At 39.4% G+C, this 20265-nt stretch overlaps 2 protein-coding genes across 2 annotated transcripts; both read left to right on the plus strand.

Annotated features, from left to right (window-relative positions):
• Positions 1–3335: 3335 nt before the first annotated feature.
• On the plus strand, positions 3336–4854 carry LOC109963166 (migration and invasion enhancer 1-like). The gene is made up of 4 exons (XM_020605491.1): positions 3336–3457; positions 3687–3784; positions 3953–4029; positions 4130–4854. The coding sequence occupies exons 1-4, from the start codon at positions 3429–3431 to the stop codon at positions 4211–4213; spliced, it is 288 nt and encodes a 95-aa protein (XP_020461147.1). The 5' UTR covers positions 3336–3428; the 3' UTR covers positions 4214–4854.
• A 4148-nt stretch (positions 4855–9002) lies between these two features.
• Positions 9003–19341, plus strand: slc4a1a (solute carrier family 4 member 1a (Diego blood group)). Its single transcript, XM_020605522.1, has 21 exons — positions 9003–9156; positions 10318–10408; positions 10783–10838; positions 11843–11952; positions 12044–12090; positions 12182–12347; positions 12463–12598; positions 12699–12768; positions 12898–12940; positions 13019–13203; positions 13340–13547; positions 14032–14232; positions 14348–14496; positions 14588–14782; positions 14899–15135; positions 15265–15354; positions 16390–16556; positions 16667–16908; positions 17004–17173; positions 18029–18202; positions 18317–19341. The coding sequence occupies exons 2-21, from the start codon at positions 10382–10384 to the stop codon at positions 18392–18394; spliced, it is 2751 nt and encodes a 916-aa protein (XP_020461178.1). The 5' UTR covers positions 9003–9156; positions 10318–10381; the 3' UTR covers positions 18395–19341.
• The last annotated feature ends 924 nt before the right edge of the window (positions 19342–20265 follow it).

A 20265-nucleotide genomic window follows, 5' to 3' on the forward strand; every position in this document is an offset into this window, starting at 1 on the left:
CAATTTTATATTTTATTGCTGGGCGGCGTTCCCGGCCAGCCAGTTCCCAAAACTAAACGACACAATGACACGACTCCAGATGTGGTCGCTGATCAGCTGGAGATGTTCCTGCACTGCTCTCCTGTAGGTTCTGTCCACATGGATCACCAGCAGGAAGACATGAGGCCCAGGAGGACAGAGAGACAAACTAAACACCACCTCCCTCTAATCAAAGATGGTGGTCTCTTCACAGAAGTATTTCATCCACCAGCCTGGTGTGTCCACCACAGTCACCGCTCTCCCAAACACTACTCCTTTTCCAACCAGGCACTGGGCTGTTGTGCTGAGCAGCTGGCTTGTCTCCCTGCTCAGGATTGGGTTTAGTGCTGACGTCTTCCCAGCACCCTTTGGTCCCACTAACACAAGCCTGACATTAGTAATGGGCCTTAGCCTGTCTGAAAGAATTAAAGCAGAAACACAAAGCAGAATGAGAAATTTAAGTAGCCTCAGTTTTTAATCAGACATTCATCTAAGCATCTGTCACACTTAGCTTAGCATAAAGTGGGGAAACAACTAGTCTGGTTCTCTCAAACTGAAATAACTGTAAAACTGACAGTTTGTAGTTTTATGTACCAGACTTCTTTTGTCAGCACACAGAGACAAAAGACAACCATGCAGTGACTCCATACACTTTCACCTAGCAGGGCTCCTCCACAGCCTGCCGACGCTTCTCTGAGAAGGCTGAGCTCACCTTGACTATGATCAGAAATACACATGGCCCGATGAGCACAGAAAGACAACCACTTCTTTCATATTTTTTTCTCTAGATTTTCTGGTTTTTGTGTACTTACAGTGGTGTGAAAAAGTATTTGCCCCCTTACTGATTTCTTATCTTTTTGCATGTTTGTCACACTGTAATGTTTCAGATCATCAAACAAATTTAAATATTAGTCAAAGATAACACAAGTAAACACATCATGCAGTTTTTAAATGAAGGTTTTTATTATTAAGGGAAAACAAAATCCAAAACTACAAAGCCCTGTGTGAATAAGTGTTTGCCCCCTAAACCGAATAACTGGTTGGGCCACCCTTAGCAGCAACAACTGCAATCAAGCGTTTTCGATAACTTGCCATGAGTCTGCCACAGCGCTGTGGAGGAATTTTGGCCCACTCATCTTGGCAGAATTGTTGTAAGTCAGCCACATTGGAAGGTTTTCGGGCATGAACTGCCTTTTTAAGGTCATGCCACAGCATCTCAATTGGATTCAGGTCAGGACTTTGACTAGGCCACTCCAAAGTCTTCATTTTGTTTTTCTTCAGCCATTCAGAAGTGGACTTGCTGATGTGCTTTGGATCATTGTCCTGCTGCAGAACCCAAGTTCGCTTCAGCTTGAGGTCACAAACGGATGGCCGGACATTCTCCTTCAGGATATTTTGGTACACAGCAGAATTCAGGGTTCCATTTATCACAGCAAGTCTTCCAGGGCCTGAAGCAGCAAAACAGCCCCAGACCATCACACTACCACCACCAATATTTTACTGTTTGTATGATGTTCTTTTTCTGAAATGCGGTGTTACATATACGCCACACATAATGGGACACACACCTTCCAAAAAGTTCAACTGTTGTCTCGTCTGTCCACAGAGTATTATCCCAAAAGTCTTGGGGATCATCAAGATGTTTTCTGGCAAAACTGAGACGAGCCTTTATGTTCTTTTTGCTCAGCAGTGGTTTTCGTCTTGGAACTCTGCCATGCAAACCATTTTTGCCCAGTCTCTTTCTTATGGTGGAGTCATGAACACTCACCTTAACTGAGGCAAGTGAGGCCTGCAGTTCTTTGGATGTTGTTGTGGGGTCTTTTGTGACCTCTTGGATGAGTTGTCGCTGCGCTCTTGGGGTAATTTTGGTCGGCCGGCCACTCCTGGGAAGGTTCTCCACTGTTCCATGTTTTCGCCATTTGTGGATAATGGCTCTCACTGTGGTTCGCTGCAGTCCCAAAGCTTTAGAAATGGCTTTATAACCTTTTCCAAACTGATAGAGCTCAATTATTCTCTTTCTCATTTGGTTTTGAATTTCTTTGGATCTCGGCATGATGTCTAGCTTTTGAGGATCTTTTGGTCTACTTCACTTTGTCAGGCAGGTCCTATTTAAGTGATTTCTTGATTGCGAACAGGTGTGGCAGTAATCAGGCCTGGGTGTGGCTAGAGAAATTGAACTCAGGTGCGATAAACCAGTGTTTTGACAGGGGGGCAAACACTTGTTCACACAGGGCTATATAGTTTTGGATTTTGTTTTCCCTTAATAATAAAAACCTTCATTTAAAAACTGCATGATGTGTTTACTTGTGTTATCGTTGACTAATATTTAAATTTGTTTGATGATCTGAAACATTACAGTGTGACAAACATGCAAAAAGATAAGAAATCAGTAAGGGGGCAAACACTTTTTCACACCACTGTAATCATCCCCGTGTGGAAAATCAAACTCGATAATAATAATAATAATTCAGAGGTTTAGGGGCTGGAGTCTTTATTTTCCAGGACGACCAGTCACTGGCCGCAGCTCGTCCCAGAAGATCACACGAGAAATCCCACTTCTGACACCAAGTTGTTATGGAAAAAATCTTCTTTTATGTGATAAAATGAGCAACCTTTAGTGAGTGTGAAATAAAGCGGCTTAATGCAGATCTGTGTTTGTCCTTAGATGACACACAGAATCAAAGAGTGCATACTTTTTCAAGGACAGTTTGTGCTATCTTTTGCTGAGTAAGCACTTCAGATATTCTGTGTGGATAGAGTTCACCACAGGTTTAAGGTAAAATGAAAATGAGCAAAACAGAAATTTCTATTGAACGTGACAGATAGAAAGATAGTTCATGGTGTATAGCTTACTTTTTGTAACACTGATAGAACTCTTAGCATTATTAAGTAACTTTACAAATATGGGACATTGTGTTTGGAAAAAAATTAACAACAATCAAGATAAATATGACTTAGTTTTCTATGAATAATAATCACTGAGCTTTTGTGGGGTCCAGTAGTAATAGACCAGAACTAAGTATATTTTGTTCAACCACTTTTAAGTACATATTTGACTAAATTTAAAATAAGAGGTTAAAAGATAAGGCTTCCTGTGATGCCTTTCAAAGTATTTGGATTTGGACATGTGTACCCTAATGTTTACTGTAGCCTACTGTATTGGCTAGTGAGTAACCAGTTTTTTTGTTTGTTTGTTTGGTTTTTCCTTCAAGCTACAAAAATCTTTGTTGCTGCCTTGAGTGACGCCGTTTGTTGTTATAAATAAAGTTATCTTATTTTGGTGTCAGAGTGACTAATTTCCGCTGTTCTGACAGAAGTCTTCAGTTTACACGCCGCCCCTCTCTCCGGTCAGTGTTCCAGTAGCACCAAACCAAACAGAGCTTGGGCACGCAGCTGGACAAACAGACGCAATGGGAGTGGAAATTAAAGTTGAATACTGGTAGATATATATTTTATTTACTCATATTTATTTTGTTAAGTTGTCAACTAACTCGGTTCTGTATGAGCCTGCCCCAGTTAATTTAGGCTTGATGTAAATTAGCAAGATACCTTTAGCGTCGTTAGCTCGGGGCTAACATTTAAGCTATGCTCAGTGACAAGGCAGCACTATTAGCAGACACGGTGTGTTTTGCTAGTCGTATTTAAAATACGTGTATTTTTCAATCTAGTGGTGGATGAGGATACGAACCCCGCTATCGGGAGCTCGCCCGGGTTGTCAAGGATGAGTTTCCCGATGCGGATGTGTCAGGCTTCGTGGGAAGAAGAAGTAAGTGTGATTTCAGCTTGAAAGAGGATATGATAGCGGAAGTCTGAGCCGAAATTTGTTTGTGTCTGATCCTTTTGTTGTTGATGTGTAGGCTCGTATTACTCATGCAAAGAGCTCACCAGAGAACATTCAGGTGATGTTGTCTCGTTTTATTATTTTCTATTTTAGGCAGCTTTGAGATTGTAATCAACGGGCAGCTGGTCTTCTCCAAGCTTGAGACTGGTGGTTTCCCATATGAGGAGGACGTGCGTAACCTGCAGGCTTAACACCCACACAAACTGCCCATAAAATATAAATTACAGGAGTAACACCCTCTTGTTTCTGCATTTATGTTTCCTGCCACAGGTTATGAATGCAATCAAAATGGCCCAAGAAGGAAAACCTGTGCCGAAGATCACCAAAAGCCGGGCACCATGCGTCATAATGTAAACCTCCCTGATCTGCTTTAATAGCAGCAGCATCAAGACAGGCCCATGCAAGTGTAAACATCCAGTGTCACCTCTGGTTTACCTCGACACAAAACAGGCTGGGATACAACGATGTCTAACTGAGATGCACTATGACCACTTGCTGCTTTCTTTGATGCAGATCACCAAACTTCTCCAGCATCGATCTCTCCTCTCTGTTCTCATAGTGGTGTTCCAGGCTGTTAATGATTACTGTAGCCTCAAATGAAAAGGTTGTGGTATGATGAATTCATTCCTGGAATTACCTCCTTATAGGTACAGAGACGCAGAGGAGATGTTGGAGTAGAGGGAGCTTACTTTTACGTTCTTATCACTTAATTACCTGGAATTCGCTAACTGCCTAATTATTGTTTTTGCCTTCTGCTCTTTATCTTGTGCAGTTACCAGCTTCTAGTGAATGCTAGGACAGAACAACGTAGTTGCATAAAGGAAGCCTCTTTATTATTCTATGCTGAGTATTTGATTACTATGGGAATTTTTCCTGAGAGTTCATAACTGCTTTAAACACTTTACTAGTCATCAGTAGTGCTTCTGAAGAACACCACTCAGTGGTCTGTCACTTGTCAAAACGACTTTAAATAAAGGTGTAAATGATTTAAGGTATAGTTTGTCACTTGTTCCTTCTCCTTTCTCATTGTGAACATATTGCATAAACCTTTTGCATAATAGCCACATTACAAAACTTGTTTAGCAAGAATCTTGTTCTTCTCTGTGGTATTACAAGATTGTGCTGTGTTTAACAACACTCCCCCATTTCAAAGAATTCCCATCAGGTATGCTGCCTTCACACAGAGCCGCTCCTTTGGGTGACATTCACAGCTGACATAATAAGTCTCTTGGTAATGGTGGCCAGCAACTACCAATTGTTTCACCGTTCAACAGGGTTTTTGTTTGTTTTTAACAGCTTGCATGACAACAGTAGCTTGAGGTGACGAACACGACGGAGACCACAGCGCTATTTTTACACTTCAGTGTTTGTCTTTCTGCACCTACGCAAATGTTGTTTTAGACAAATTAAGATTTGAGTAAAACTGTCCAGTTGTCTAATCAGTTTACATGCAAACTTATTTTCTTTTTTTTTTTTTGTTTGCAACAAAAGTTTTAATTCATCACTGGGAAAACAATTTTTTTTTTTTTTTTAATCAATTTTGCACTTGAATTTTCTCATTCTTAGTTTTATAATGATGAGCAGGACTGTGAAATCTTTCAGTCATGTAGTGTTTTTCAACATTGTTTACACTAAGGGGCGCCAAATTCAACAAAGACCGCCGTGTTCAGCATTTGGCTTCCAGAATACCAGAGTTCAAAAACAAGATAGTGTCACACTGTGGTCAAATACAGAGTTCAAATGAAAGCACAAGTGTGAGAAACTGCCACAACTCTTGATTGATTTTTTTTTTTTTTTTTTTTATGGTAGCATGAAGATAAGTCAAAAGCTCAAAAGTGTTTTAATTTAGCCTTTTTAACCAACACAAAAGTCTCAAGAGCATCTTTAAGGTTAATATCTTTGTTCCTGTGTCGAGAGTCAGAGACCACTGAGCACAGAAATTAGATTTAGTGAAGTGGCAATGATGACATCTTACTGAGATCATTGTGAATATAGTCTATACAGGACAAAGCCTTCACTAGTATTTTAATGTGAATAATTGTAATACTTAAACTGAGTGAAGTGGCACTGCGCTGACCCACACCGTGTTTACTACTTGTTAATGGACGGTATGTTGTGTAGTTTAATGTTACACACTGGGACTAGGTGGGTCTTTGGTGTTGACTCTGGCTGTCAGTGATAACTCGCAGCAACCTGCTTGTTCAAATGCTGATAGAGCCCATCTGCGCTGCCTTAGTCAGTCCTCCAGGAAAAGGTTTGAACATGTCCAGTGCCTATAAAAAGTACTGAAGAGACAGGTTTATACTACAGTTGTCTACACTAAATTTATCTTTATTTAACTCGTAATGCAAAGTCTAAAACCACTGGGCTGCGCCTCTGATTATTTAGGCATATAGTATTTGTGATGAAGTGAGTATGTATGCAAATGTATTTTGTATTTTATATTTGTAATTAATTTAGATAATTTTGTACCAAGCCCTGTGATAGACTGGCGAGCTGTCCAGGGTGTACCCCGCCTCTCACCCACTGTCATCTGGGATTGGCTCCAGTCTCCCTGTGACCCTCGTTAGGATGAGTGGTTACTTAATGGATGGATGGAAGTTTGTACCAATCTTTTCCCACTTTTAGATCAAAGGGTCTTTTTTGTGTGCACTCTCATAAAAGTTGCATTAAATCTACTTTGTTTTGATGCCATAACAACTTTCATGAAAACTTTCAGTGAATAGTTGTAGACTTTGTGAATTTGGTGGTTTTTCATTGGTCAACTGATATTTTAAATAACTACTCAGGATGATCATAAACAACCAGAAACACTGGCCAGACACCAGCTGACATGTCATGATTCAGCCAATTAAATATTCACTTTTTTTAACCACTAGTAAAAAGTCTAAATCACACTCTGTCTACATGCCTAGTGCTTCTTGTATAAGTGTTTTATGTTATACCTTTCTAGCTGTTATGAGGTACTCTAGTGATTTTATCATCTTTAAGTTAACACATTTTTAAAAATTTTAGCAATGTGTAAAACAAAATTTGTATTTTAATCTGCTATCTTATGCTTAAAATTCCAAAACTAACATATTAAGGCTAATGATTCTGAACGTGTGTTTGGATTAAGAGGCTGTATGCAGACTGGGAGTGCCTGCACACTGTGTGTTGAGACACATGGACATAGCAGATAGCTTCTACAAGTGGTGATAACAGTACTGAGCTACAGTGTCTTTAGCTCAGGCTCACTGTCCCCCTTTGTAAGATATTTGCTCCCTGTGGTAAGTAGTATTATTGCAGGGATGCAGCGCTTCAATATGTGGACAATGGATTGCCAAGAAAACTGCTACACACATTCATGATCCTGAGACAATAAACCTAGGTTCATCATCAGGTCATATTTTAATCTGTCCAGTATTGTATGTCGGTTTATGACCAAATTCAAAACTGCAAAACTAATTCCAACTTGCAAAACCAATGAAACCATTGGAACGACGTGATCAGTCCAGGGGTGCTATGTCCTCAAAAAAAGTTATAAACAAGGAGAGTAAGACAGCACATGCCTCAGCGGTAATTTATTCAACCAGAGCACAAAACACATTTTGGGCACCAGCCCTTCCTCGGTGTGCAGACAAATAATGTGAGCCATTACACAGAGGTGACCTATATGGCACAAAACAGTGCAACATCATGGGACGTGTCAATGAAACATTGTCAGAATGTTCCCAAATATAACATATGTTGCATACATTCAGGTTATTCTGGTCATTTATTTTACAAACTGACAATGTTCATCTTTGTTTATTAGAAAAAGTTACTTAGTTTTATTCTTTGTAATGAAATTTATGCAACATATATTTAGGAGCGTTTGAAAAATGTTTAACAGACCAGTCCTCTTAATGGCTATGATGTTGCATTGATTTGTGTCATAGACAGCACCTGTGTCCACGGGCGAATCCAGGGGGTGGCCATGGGTGACATTGGCCGCTCCCAGAATCTGATTGGCCAGCCCTGCCAGAGTCACAGTGTGATGGCTGACAGTATTAATGAATGAAAAATGAAAATCAATGACAAATTGTTGCCTTTTCTCATGCTTTATAATTAATATTGGTCAAATTAGTTTTATTTTATCATGCATGCAGCCTAAATTTTGCTTTCATTTCTTTGATTATGTTATTGTGGATTCACCTCAGTGGGTGGACATTGTGCACCAGTAATGTCCCTGTCTGGGGATAACTAAGGAGAAAGCATCATGTGTGTGTCTCATTATTACATGAAATAAATAATTTGATTCTTAATAATATATTCTTTATTGTTTCATAGAACTAGGGGTTTAAATGACTTTTTACATGTTTTTCAAATGTACCACGCCTCTCTGAGTCAGTGCCCCAGCCTGGCCACCCCATCCAAAATTTTCTAGATGTCTAATAAGTCAAATAGTTTGTCTGCACACTGAGGAAGGGCTGGTGCTGAAACACTGTGTTTTGTGCTCTGTTGAAATCAATTATTCCTGAGGTGTGCTGTCCTACTCTTCTTGTTTACAACTAATGGCATTCCAGTCATTCCAATATTTAGTATTATGTGCTAATTAGCAGATGTTAGCATGCTACCACTGTCACTATCTGTCATCAGGATGGGTTGGACCACCAGCATCGAGCTCCAATCAGCTGCAGAAGATGCCTCACCCTTTTGCTACCATGCCGCATGTACTACTATGGAAACAAACCAAGTGAGTTTGATTGCTGTAATGGAAAATGTTTTATGTTTTTTATCACATCTTTCGTCAGGATAATCAAGAGGAGCAACCCCCTCTTATCGTAGGGGAATCCCCAGTACGTAAATAAGATGACGCAGTAACTGACACTGCGTTGCCCACTACTCTACCCTCGCTAGCCCCTGTGTGCCCCTCTGACAAGATTAATTCAGCTGGTCCATACAGGTCATTCTTAATGCAGCAGTCTGAGGTTGGACCTGGTTCACGGCTGATAGGGCGGAGTGGGCAAACTAGGGCTGGGATATCCCCATTTCAAGGTGTCCCTGGATGATAGGGCTGTTTGTCTGTCACACAGGCCTTATCTCGCACCCCCCCGCCTCCCACCAACTTGGTCATCAACCAGAGGGGTTGTGGGGTACAGCACTTCTTAGGTTTGACGTAGTTTCATATGGGTGTTCCCGCTCTTCTCTTTCTGTCACTGTACTCATCTTTTCATTTGTCCTGGCTCACTTTATCTTTGGACTTGTCTAGGCTGACAGAACAGAGATCATCCAGTTTCCAGTGCTGGAGACCAGGTGGGAGCACCTGCATGCAGGTAGGGGCGTGGCCTTTTCTGGGCAGGGGTCAGGCACAATTTATAGCACTAATGAACTAGAGGGAAGAGGTCAAACATGATATATATCTGATGCACCCTTATAAGAAAGCAGCATATACCTCTCCTATTTCTATCTTTGCCGTGTTTGCAAGATAAGGGTACGAGTTTAGTCTACATTACTTATTTGTTCTGAAGTTACTTTCTAGAAAGGAAAAATTAACTTTTGCAAATTGTTTACTGTGTATTCCGCAATGAGAAGTTTTTTTGGGGGGGTTGTTTGTTTTTTGTTATATTTTTGCTTATTTGAGGTCAAGGTCAAGCGGAATTCTTACCACTGGAAAGTAACAGCCAGTGAACGTTTTCATAATTTCATGGCTATGTGTTAAAATGTCAGCATATTCTCAGTTTCATAGGGTGAAGAATTTTACCTGTAAACAACAATGTCTTCATAAACATAATATGTTCATATGTATATGTCTTATCTGTAAATTGTTTATTCAAAGCATTACTATTAATCATTTGTGTATAAAGTGAATGTGTAACAGGAAGGCTTTCTGTTTTCTACTGAAGTTACTATAACCTGCTTATAATGTTTCCTAAGAAATATTTTCAGTTACAATTTTATAAAAAGGTGCCAGTTTTCTTTAGTTGTTTGTCAAATTGATAGTTAATACATGAAAAACTATATGCAAGCATATCATTTATTAATAAGTATATTATGGTGTATTTCTGCCTAGATTTGAGTTTACAATAGCTGTATATCCTGCATAATATTTAGTTTTTCACTGAATTGAAGAGAAGTATCTGGTGGAAGATGGGTGTAACTCTAAAGATAAGACTGTGCATCTTCAATTTAAACTAAAACATCGCTCACATTCTCAACGGCTGATTGGTTATCTGTGCTGAGCTGCAGCTCTCTAGAAATACTCAGAGTAAACTCAAAAGTGCCTCTAAAAAGCTGCGAGCAGGCCTAATTGGGAACTGTGGTAGTAAAAACATACCCTGGCTAGATTAAAAAACGACATTTGATTGTTATATGTCTGCATTAAAAGTATATCAAAAACTTGTCACTTGTGCCTTGGTGCATCTCACATTTTATATGTTTATTATGTACTGAATGTGAAATTGTTTTTATGTTCATTCATTCCTTATTGGTCTTAGGGAATGCAAAAAAGTAGCTGACAAGTCAGACAAGGACAGACAAGTCAACATCTGAAAAATTTCAATGGAAAACAATTTCAGTTTGGAGGAGGTTAGTCTTTTTTTCCTCATAAGCAATATAATCTAACATTTACACACTGATGCTAACATTAAGATAAAGCTACATGTAGAACAGTAAGCTTTAAAATTTCTACAGCATACAGTATGTTGTATTATTCAAGCTAATTATCTGAAGAACGTTCTAAGAAAATAGCAGTCTACAAGAATCAAGTCTTGTTTTATGGTGGTGAATACCTTCTTATGACTCATTTTATTACACTTGTTCTCCAAGCCTCTTATAAAGTGAAAAGGAGACTTAGAAATTTGGATTTGTTCAGTATATATCTTGCAATAATACATATTCTCCCTTCACCATTCCATGTTCATCCTGCTTTCTTCTATTAATTCAACTTTCCTCTTTTTTAGGGCAGTGATCTGTCATTTGAAGACCATGACATGTCCTTCCCCTCTCCAGTGAGACTGTAAGTGTTTTCTCTGTGGTTGTGGTTACAGTAGTTAGACTGTTACCTGTTGCAGGTTGCACTTGCATTGTGTGCTTATGTCCATTATCTGGCCATTACAAAGCAATGGACAGAAACAGATAGCAGATATTACCTTCAGGAGCTGGTGGAGACCAAAACAGGGCTGAAGGAGAGTGAATAGGACCACATGGTCACAAACATAAATCCAAATAAAGGCTTATTTCGATTCTGGATGCCAAGTAGCATCTTTTTGTTAACATGTTTGGCATAAGAACTAATATGTTAAGAGTTTGTGTTGCAAGTGGCAAAAAATCAGTTAATGTATGTTTAGGGTTTTACTGAACTCATCATATATCAACTTTCACAATAGAGAGAATCAAATAACATTAGGTCAGTGAAGGCTTTACACTGCCGGTCAGAGGTTTGGACACACTTTCCCATTCAGTTTAATAGGAAAATGTGTCCAAACCTTTAATTGTTTGACTGATAGTGTAGCTACCTTGAATTTTACTTTGTTTGCTTTAGTAAAAAGATTCATAGTCATAGTTACAACTGTAGTACAAGCCATGAACTGGTAAATAATTTCCCTAAAATGTGAGAGCAGAGTTAGGGCTATGGGTAAGGTTCAGCCAATCATAGCAAATAGGTTGGATTTGTACAGTTTGTGAGTAAAATGCCCAGGAACCTGAACTGTGGGGCATAAAGTCACATGAGCCAAGCTGTCAGTGACCGTGATAAGAAACAGGTTGAGCAATTCTCCCCTCTTGTGGTTAAGAACAGAATCACACAGTTTGACCACGGAAGGAGAACTTCCTCTGCCTTGACTGAGACTTTTACTTGAATGGATTTTAGTTATTTACGAACCACAGTTACAGGTTTCAAAGTCATCATAGATGCAAACATAGAACACAACAACAATCATTTAAGGGCTGAGTTAAAGAGGCAGGAAAAACAGCCTGTGGTGTAAGTCATCCATAGTTTTATTCATTTCTGGTTCTCCACAGGACTCCACCAGGTCAGAATGACATCTATGACCTAGAGAGGAGGAGGAAGGTGGAAGAGGAGGAAGATGAGCGACCTGTAGAGGTCACTGTCATCCCCAGTGATTCAGAGGGTAAACTCTATTGACTTCATGCAACTAATGAATTCATCAGAATGTGATGTTTGAAACCTGTGCGCCTCAATTGCCTGTCTCTTAATTTCAGCTTATCTGAACCTTAACACCAACGCCACCACCAGAGGGGATGCTCAAGTCAGTTGACATTCTTATCAGATGTGAAAGCGTATTAATATGATTCACTATTATATACTGGCTATTATATAACCACATTGTATTACCACAGGCCTATGTAGAGCTAAATGAGTTCGTGGACAACACATGGCAGGAGACTGCACGCTGGGTGGGCTATGAGGAGAACTTTAACCAGGCTGCAGGAAAATGGGGTCCTTCTCATGTCTCCTATCTCACCTTTAAGAGTCTTATCCAACTGCGCAAGACCATGAGCACAGGTGATCTTGAAAATGAACGATTAAATTGAAATCAGTGTATATATTATATGTTTTAAATCACTTGAACATGACCAGTTAAAAGAGCACAGTAACACATAATCTCGCGTGATCGTAGGTGCGTTCATCTTCGACCTGAATGCCAACAGTCTGTCTGCCGTGGCTGAGAAAGTAGCTGATGAGCTGCTGAACAAGAGGGAGATTCGTGGAAGTGATCACGATGACCTGCTGAGAGCTCTACTAATGAAGCGCAGGTAGTTCACAGGACCCACCGTTTGTCTGCTCATTTTTACAAGCCAATCATGCCGCAAAGTTGCAGCATGCACTTTATATTTACTTTATTTGTTCTTACAGTCAATCCGAGGAACCTGTGGTTACTCCCTCTGGAGACATTGAAATGCAGACCTTTTCTGTAACAAAGAAGGTATCATTCTGTGGTTTTATATTCAGTTCTATCTAGTTTTTTATCTTCTGAGCAATCATTAAAAACACATATATGAATTACCACAACAGAGTGGATATTTGAAGTACTATTACACCGTTATTCTTGCAGAGAGACAGCTCTGACACGGTGGAGGCCTCAATTGTCCTCTCAGGTATGTTGATGCAATTCTGATGCAGTGATGTGTCTCCAGGTGGAAGCAGATATATATAAAAGGTGGTGTTTCCAATAGGTGTCCTGGACTTCCTGCAGAAACCAGCGGTGGCCTTTGTCAGGCTGAGTGACTCCACAGTGATGGAGTCTGCTCTGGAGTCTCCTGTCCCTGTTCGCTTCATCTTTGTGCTGGTGGGCCCCAGTGATAGTGGAATAGACTACAGCGAAACTGGGCGAGCCATGGGTGCTTTGCTGGCCGACTGGGTGAGAGAGGAGAGAGAATAGGCAGAGAGGAAAACTAGTTTTAGAAATGAGCTCACATAACCCTACCCCCCATGAAAAGTAGCCACATTAGTTTGGTGCAGAACTGTAAAGGCTTTCTGTATCACTTTTGGTGCAGGTGTTCTGTCTGGAGGTTTTCTTGGCCAAGAGTGACAAAGATGTGACCAATGCCATTGCTGACTTCATGGACTGCAGTATCGTGATTCCTCCCACTGAGATCCAAGATAAGGTGTTGCTGGAACCTGTCATTAAATTCCAGAAGAAGATGCTGCATGACAGACTCCGCCCCAGTGACACACGCCTTGCATTTGGCGACAGGGTCCAAGGTCAGCAAACAGTACACTACCTGCAGTGCCCAGCAATCTGCACTCACATTTCAAATCATAGTTTCATCCTCCATTTTTGAAGCTTTTGGGTCATTGTACTACAAAACTGAATACTGATTAAAATGTATTTCCATCTGTGAGTAATTATAGCTCATTAATTTATTTGTAAACATGTTTGACATAAAGTTTGACATTGTGGGAATTATGCTTATTCTCTTTCTGGTATTGGAGAATTAAATAAAAAGATTGATATGACCTTCATGTTTGTCCTGCCAGCAGCTGGTTAGTTGAGCTTAGCACAAAGTCCGGAAACGGCTAACCTGGCTCTATCCTAAAGTGACATAATAAACACTTCTGAAGCTACCTAATTACATATTAATTTAAAAGGACAGTCAACATTATTATCCTTGCTAAAAGAACCAAAAAGGTTATATGAGAACTGTGTTCTTAACATATAACTATAGCTCGTGCTTTGATTTTCCAGCTGAGGGACCAGAGGGGCCGCAAGAGGACCCCCTGGCCCGTACCGGCTATCCTTTCGGTGGGATGGTAAAGGACATAAAACGCCGTTACCCCCACTACCTCAGCGACTACATACATGCCCTGAACCCTCAGGTGCTTGCTGCCATCATCTTCATCTACTTCGCTGCCCTGTCCCCGGCCATCACTTTTGGAGGACTGCTAGGTAAAAGAAAGTCCAAGACAGAGAGAAATGTGTAGGATTTCTCAGGTTCAGTTCATTTACAGGACTTCACTGACCTCTAATATGATTAATAATTCTCTCTGTTATCTGACTCTAGCTGAAAAAACTGAAAAAATGATAGGTGTGTCGGAGCTTATGATTTCCACCAGCATCCACGGCATCATCTTCTGTCTTATCGCCGCCCAGCCTATCCTTGTCATCGGCTTCTCTGGACCACTGCTGGTGTTTGAGGAAGCTTTTTTCAAAGTATGTACAAGTTGTCATGTTAAAACCCCTGAAATCACTCTTTTAGAAACCTTTTTATTTCTCCATCAGCACCTTTTGTTCTGCATTCTAGTTCTGCAAATCCTTCGATATTGAGTACATTGCTGGTCGTACCTGGGTGGGGATGTGGCTGATAGTGATAGTAGTCATCATCGTGGCCGCTGAAGGCAGCTTCCTGGTCCGATTCATCTCCCGCTTCACCCAAGAAATCTTCTCCATCCTCATCTCACTCATCTTCATCTATGAGACCTTCTATAAGCTCGTCATGGTTTCCTCACCTCATTCCTTTATTTCACATCACAGTCATCATATTCCCGCCATCACTGTCTTAATGTGTTGTCTTTTATTCTTGCTACCACTGACATCTCATTTCCTCTTACTCAGATCTTCAAAGACCACCCTCTGGTCCTGAACTATGGCAAACTGAACGAGTCACTGCCTGACCCATTCCACTCACAAAGCATCCAGACGCACACCCCCAACGTAACCGCTCCTGCTCCTACACAGCAGCCGTTTCCCTACCCCAACACTGCCCTGTTGTCTATGTGCCTGATGTTTGGATGCTTCTTCATCGCATACTTCCTCCGTTGGTTCAAGAATAGTCATTTCCTCCCCGGCAAAGTAAGATTAACTTTCTATGCCCAGAGTTTTTTTTTTTTTTTGACATGACTCAAAAGTATTATGAATGAGAAATCGATTAAGTAGGTACCTGCGATTCTGATCATGCTGTATCCTTTGCTATCTATGTAGGTTCGTCGTTTGATTGGAGATTTTGGCGTTCCCATTGCTCTTTTCATAATGGTTGGTGTGGATGTCGCTATTAGGGATACTTACACTCAGGTGAGTGCTGTGTAACAATTAAGTCATGCCAAATAAATCCTACATTTCTAAAAATACTCATAACAAAATGTAATTTATTTTATAGAATGTGCACAGAGTATAAGGAAAATGTATATAATATTATTAAGGTGACTTTCTATCAGAGGCTATCAGTTGTTTAACAGTTTGGAGCAAATACAGGGGTGTGGATATGGTCTAGTTAACTGGTCAAAGACAAATTCAATCATTTTTAAACTATTAAATATGAAAAAATGTCCATTTCCTCCACAGAGCCCCCCATGACATTATTATGTATTTGAATAAGTTGTTTCTTGAAAGTATTTTGTCTCCTGCCGTTTTTAGTATTCCTAAAGAAAAACAGAATCAGATCTTTATTTGCTTGTTTTTCAGCATTTGCCTGTTTTTATCCATTTTTACACTCTTACATTTCTTGGAAAAATACAGTTATCTTTTAGTTGTAGTTCTTATACTAGTAATGATGAAAATAACCTTGACCTTAGACATGAACTGAAAGTCCTTCACATTTAAGGTGGGAGTGAATCGGGATATTTCTTGTTACATCATAAGTCAGAGTCATAACTGGAATTTAATTCATGTAATGATAAATGATTATCACACTATTCAAACTTCCAATACACACCCATACATTGTTAACCGATGTGTTACTGGTGGCACATTTATAAATATGAAGGTTGGTAGACTATGACCTTCATTTGGCGGTTGCCACAAGTCAACAAACTGCATAAGTTTGTACTTACGATGGTGTATAATGATATACTGTACTAATAATGTGTAGTTAAACCTTTTAAAACTAAGTTCCTATAGATCAAACATAAGCTCCTTTCCTTGTACACAATGTGTCCTTAGTTACAATCCTCTATGATTTTTCAAGTCTATATGTTCAGGAATTCAAATCACATCAGCACAAAACTGCAAGAATTATTTATTCAAGGACAAGGTTCTACCTCTATTTGCGCCTTGCTGTGTTTTCGCTGATAAACTGGCTAAATCAAAAATAATCCTGTGTACTTGTAGAAACTGGCTGTACCAAAAGGTATTCAGTTGTCCAACCCCGGCGAAAGAGAGTGGATCATTAACCCCATGGGAAAGGATGGCAAATTCCCCATCTGGATGATGGTCGCCAGCTGTATACCAGCACTGCTCGTCTTCATCCTCATCTTCCTCGAGTCCCAGATTACGACGTGAGTTACATTACACTCTATTTAACATGGAGCTGTTTACCTCTGTGAAAAAAATTCAAGATAAGATTTTGAAGAAAATGTTTCTTTCAATGGTCTCTGTTGATCTCCAGGCTGATTGTGAGCAAACCTGAGAGGAAGATGGTGAAAGGATCTGGTTTTCATCTGGATCTGCTCATCCTGGTCATCATGGGAGGCATTGCCTCTATTTTTGGGATGCCCTGGCTGAGTGCTACCACTGTGCGATCCATCACCCACGCCAACGCTCTCACTGTCATGACCAAGGGCCCGAAACCACAGATCAACAGGGTGATAGAGCAAAGGATCAGTGGCTTGATTGTGGCCATCCTGGTTGGTAGGTGCTGCCATCTAGAGTGCTGATACAGATACAGCATGGTAGAATAAATAAGCACTTTATTAAACTAATCATCCATTTTCTATGATTTCCAGGTGCTTCTATTTACATGGAACCTATACTGAAGCTGATTCCTATAGCAGCCTTGTTTGGCATCTTCCTCTACATGGGTATTACCTCTCTCAGTGGAGTCCAGATGTGGGAAAGGATACTTCTTCTCTTCACACCAAAGAAATACTATCCCCCTGATGCCTACGCCAGCAGGGTATGAATCCTCCTCAGACAGAGTTTATGACTAAAGTCTGGTTATATGTTCATGTGGTATATTCTTATGTCTGAAGATAAGTATTTTGAAAATGCAGTGTCTGAAAATGCAGAAGACTAAAATACCAGGAAAATGGGGGGCACCGTTTGTTAAGCTTAGTGTATTAACTTTTTGTTGCCAGTGTGTCAGGAGGTCTCGAGTGAACACTGTGATCATTTTGAAGGCTGCAGTTTATTTTGGTGTCTTATTTGTGTGCAGTAACGTATTTCTAATAATTGCCTTGGGACTCAGTGGACTAATATCTCTGACAAAGTTCCCCTGTGTGTCTCTTTGTGGTTGTTTTGTCTCTTTTTGTGGTTGATTTGCATCTTTTTGCAGTCATTTTGCATTAATTTGTGATCATTTTGCGTCCTCTTTGTGGTCCTTTTGTGTCTTTTTTACTCTTCTGTGTTTCTGTGAGGTAGTTTTAAGCCTTTTATTTGGAATATATGTCTGTGTGGCCATTTTGTGTTTCTTTCTAGTGATTTTCTTCATCACCCTTTCTTCTTTTGCACCTCTGTGGTTGTTCTGTATTGGTTTGTGGGGGTTTTCTGTCTCTTTGTAAATGTTTGCCTCTTCAGCAACAAATGTTAGCATTCACTCCAAAGAAAAGCTTTTGGGCCCTTCGAGAATAAAGACCAGGAATCCTTCCATGCACAACACTGTCACATTAGATTGTATCAATGTTCTAATTTTCCCTTATATCTCAGCGCCCCTAAACCTGGGACAATCCCCTTGTTAATTATCCTATTGTAAATTATAAATATTCATGTTCATTTTGGCACCTAATGCCTTCCTCTGCTGTCTTCTGTGCAGGTGAAGCCACTGCGGATGCATTTATTCACTCTGATCCAGATCGTGTGCCTGGCTAGCATGTGGGCAGTGAAGATGAGTCCCGCCTCTCTGGCGCTGCCTTTTGTTATTATTCTCACCATCCCTCTGCGCATGCTTATAACCGGCAGGATCTTTTCTTTCATGGAGATGAAATGTGTAAGCACCTATGTGTGTCTGTTACATTCACCCCAAAGCTCGGGCTTTAGAACTTTATTGTGCTATTTGAAATGTAGGTTTTTTTTGTTGTAACTGGATGTGTTTGTGTTGCAGCTGGATGCCGATGACACCAGAGTGATATTTGATGAGGAGCCTGGAGAGGATGTGTACTATGAGTCCCCACTGCCATAAACATCACCCTTCATTCACAAACTTTTAAGTTAACTCAGGTCTCCTTTGCCAGTAATTATGTGGAAATTTAATGTCAGGTGTTTTTAAATATGTGTATTTGTAAACAACTCTTTGCCATTTCAAACTGTTCTGTTATTTTTTTATTTATCTTTAGAGGAAATTACTTCTCATTTCTAGAAGTCATGCAACCTTTTGTGTGGCTGAATCTAGGTTTTTGACCCTTGATCCTTTTCTCATTTTCCACATTTCATTTTCATATTTCATCTTTTCACATGACATTAGTTTAGGTTTCTTGAAAAAAGCCTCCCTTTTTTCTGTTACTCCGGGTTGTTTATTTACTACTACTTAGTTTTGATCCTGGAAACACATTGAATTTCTTTAAATGAGAAGTATTTTTCCTTAAGATGTGAGTTAAATTAATTATTATTTTTTTGTCTTTTAATGAATAACAACAAAATAGACTTAAAGTGATTGTAGATCTGCATATCTGCTTTGATAACGTATAAGTCAGCTCTTATTTTCCCACATAATGATTTGTCGTGGAGTATCACATCTGCTTTTGCCCCATACCATAGGCTTTGTTTTAATTATTCTAAAGTGTTTTAAATTGTGTTTAAGTTTCTCATTTGATAAAATGTGTATGGTTTACCAAATAATTAGGTTGTTTCTGTCCAGTTGACCTATTTACAATATATATAGAAAGATGATTTAAAGTGTGTAATTGCTTTCATGATTATAAAATGAGATGAGCAGTAATGAGTAGATAGTGGATGATGAGACAGAATTTTTGAGCCCAATGTTCTGTTGATATAATCAGGAATCAACTCATTTGTAATTTATCATTGCTTTTGTTGTGTTGAAAATGATGTGTTTGTGTGCTAAAACACTGTACATGCTTTGGATTTTCACTTTATTGAAAATAAAAACACCCTCTTTAAATAGCTTCTTTTAATCAGTTTATTAGAAAGCAGCTTTTTCACACTCACTCCCAGCATATTGTTCACATTTTATCCTCCAAGTGAGAGCTTGGGGGTTGTTCTATTGGGGCATGCTGCCTTCAATAATATCAAGTAAACACCAATTTCTCAGAACTCCCATATTGGACAACACCATTTACATAGTCTCAACCACTCTTGGAATTAAAAAAAAATTACACTCTATACACAGCACCACGTTTTAGGCAGAAATTGCTTGGTTAAGTTTATTTGGCAATTATTTAAATCAAATGTAAATAAGTAAAGAATAAACTCAAGAAATAAAATTGATATGATTCAACAATACAAATCCTTTACACAGAAACCATCAACATAGGAAAATGCACCATATATCCATTACACAGAGCCAACGTGTTTCTAAACAAATCATAAAACATTATGAAATAAATATTCATACATTAATAACTACAGACAAAAGTATAACCATAAACTTGTGAACTAATACAACACAGTTTTAAACTCAGCTCAATATTGAAATGTCATTTCAGCCTGCTTACTTTCACAATCATTTTATTGCAGGTTACCTTTTTTTTAGTTTTTAATCACTTTACTATTTGTTTTTCATTATTTTTAATTTAGCTCATAAAGCCACTTTTCCGAGCTTTATCTGTCACTTAGGACAAACAGGAGAGTGCCACATATGACTTTACTAATCAGTTTTAACAGTTTCTACGGTTGTCACTGCTCTTGTACGGTGATGAAATATTTTCGACAGCAAGTGAACGCATCACAGTTTAACAAGGCCGAGAGCCTGAAAGTCATTTGTTTTCCCTGAATCAGACTGACTGGATTGGCCGACACGGGGTTCCGCCCACAAACACACAAGTGGAGTTGAAAATAAAACACATGCTGGGCCAAAATGAAGCTGTCAAACAT

The sequence above is a fragment of the Monopterus albus genome, unplaced genomic scaffold (assembly GCF_001952655.1).
Source record: "Monopterus albus unplaced genomic scaffold, M_albus_1.0 scaffold70.1, whole genome shotgun sequence".
In the NCBI taxonomy this organism is placed as follows: domain Eukaryota; kingdom Metazoa; phylum Chordata; class Actinopteri; order Synbranchiformes; family Synbranchidae; genus Monopterus; species Monopterus albus.

Bases quoted from the DNA above. Each gene is read 5' to 3' on its own strand.
- slc4a1a (XM_020605522.1), top strand. From the start codon at position 10,382: ATGGAAAACAATTTCAGTTTGGAGGAG. The intron at 14,783-14,898 runs GTTTCCTCACCT...CCTCTTACTCAG, and splicing joins CCTTCTATAAGCTCGTCATG to ATCTTCAAAGACCACCCTCT. The intron at 15,136-15,264 runs GTAAGATTAACT...CTATCTATGTAG, and splicing joins GTCATTTCCTCCCCGGCAAA to GTTCGTCGTTTGATTGGAGA.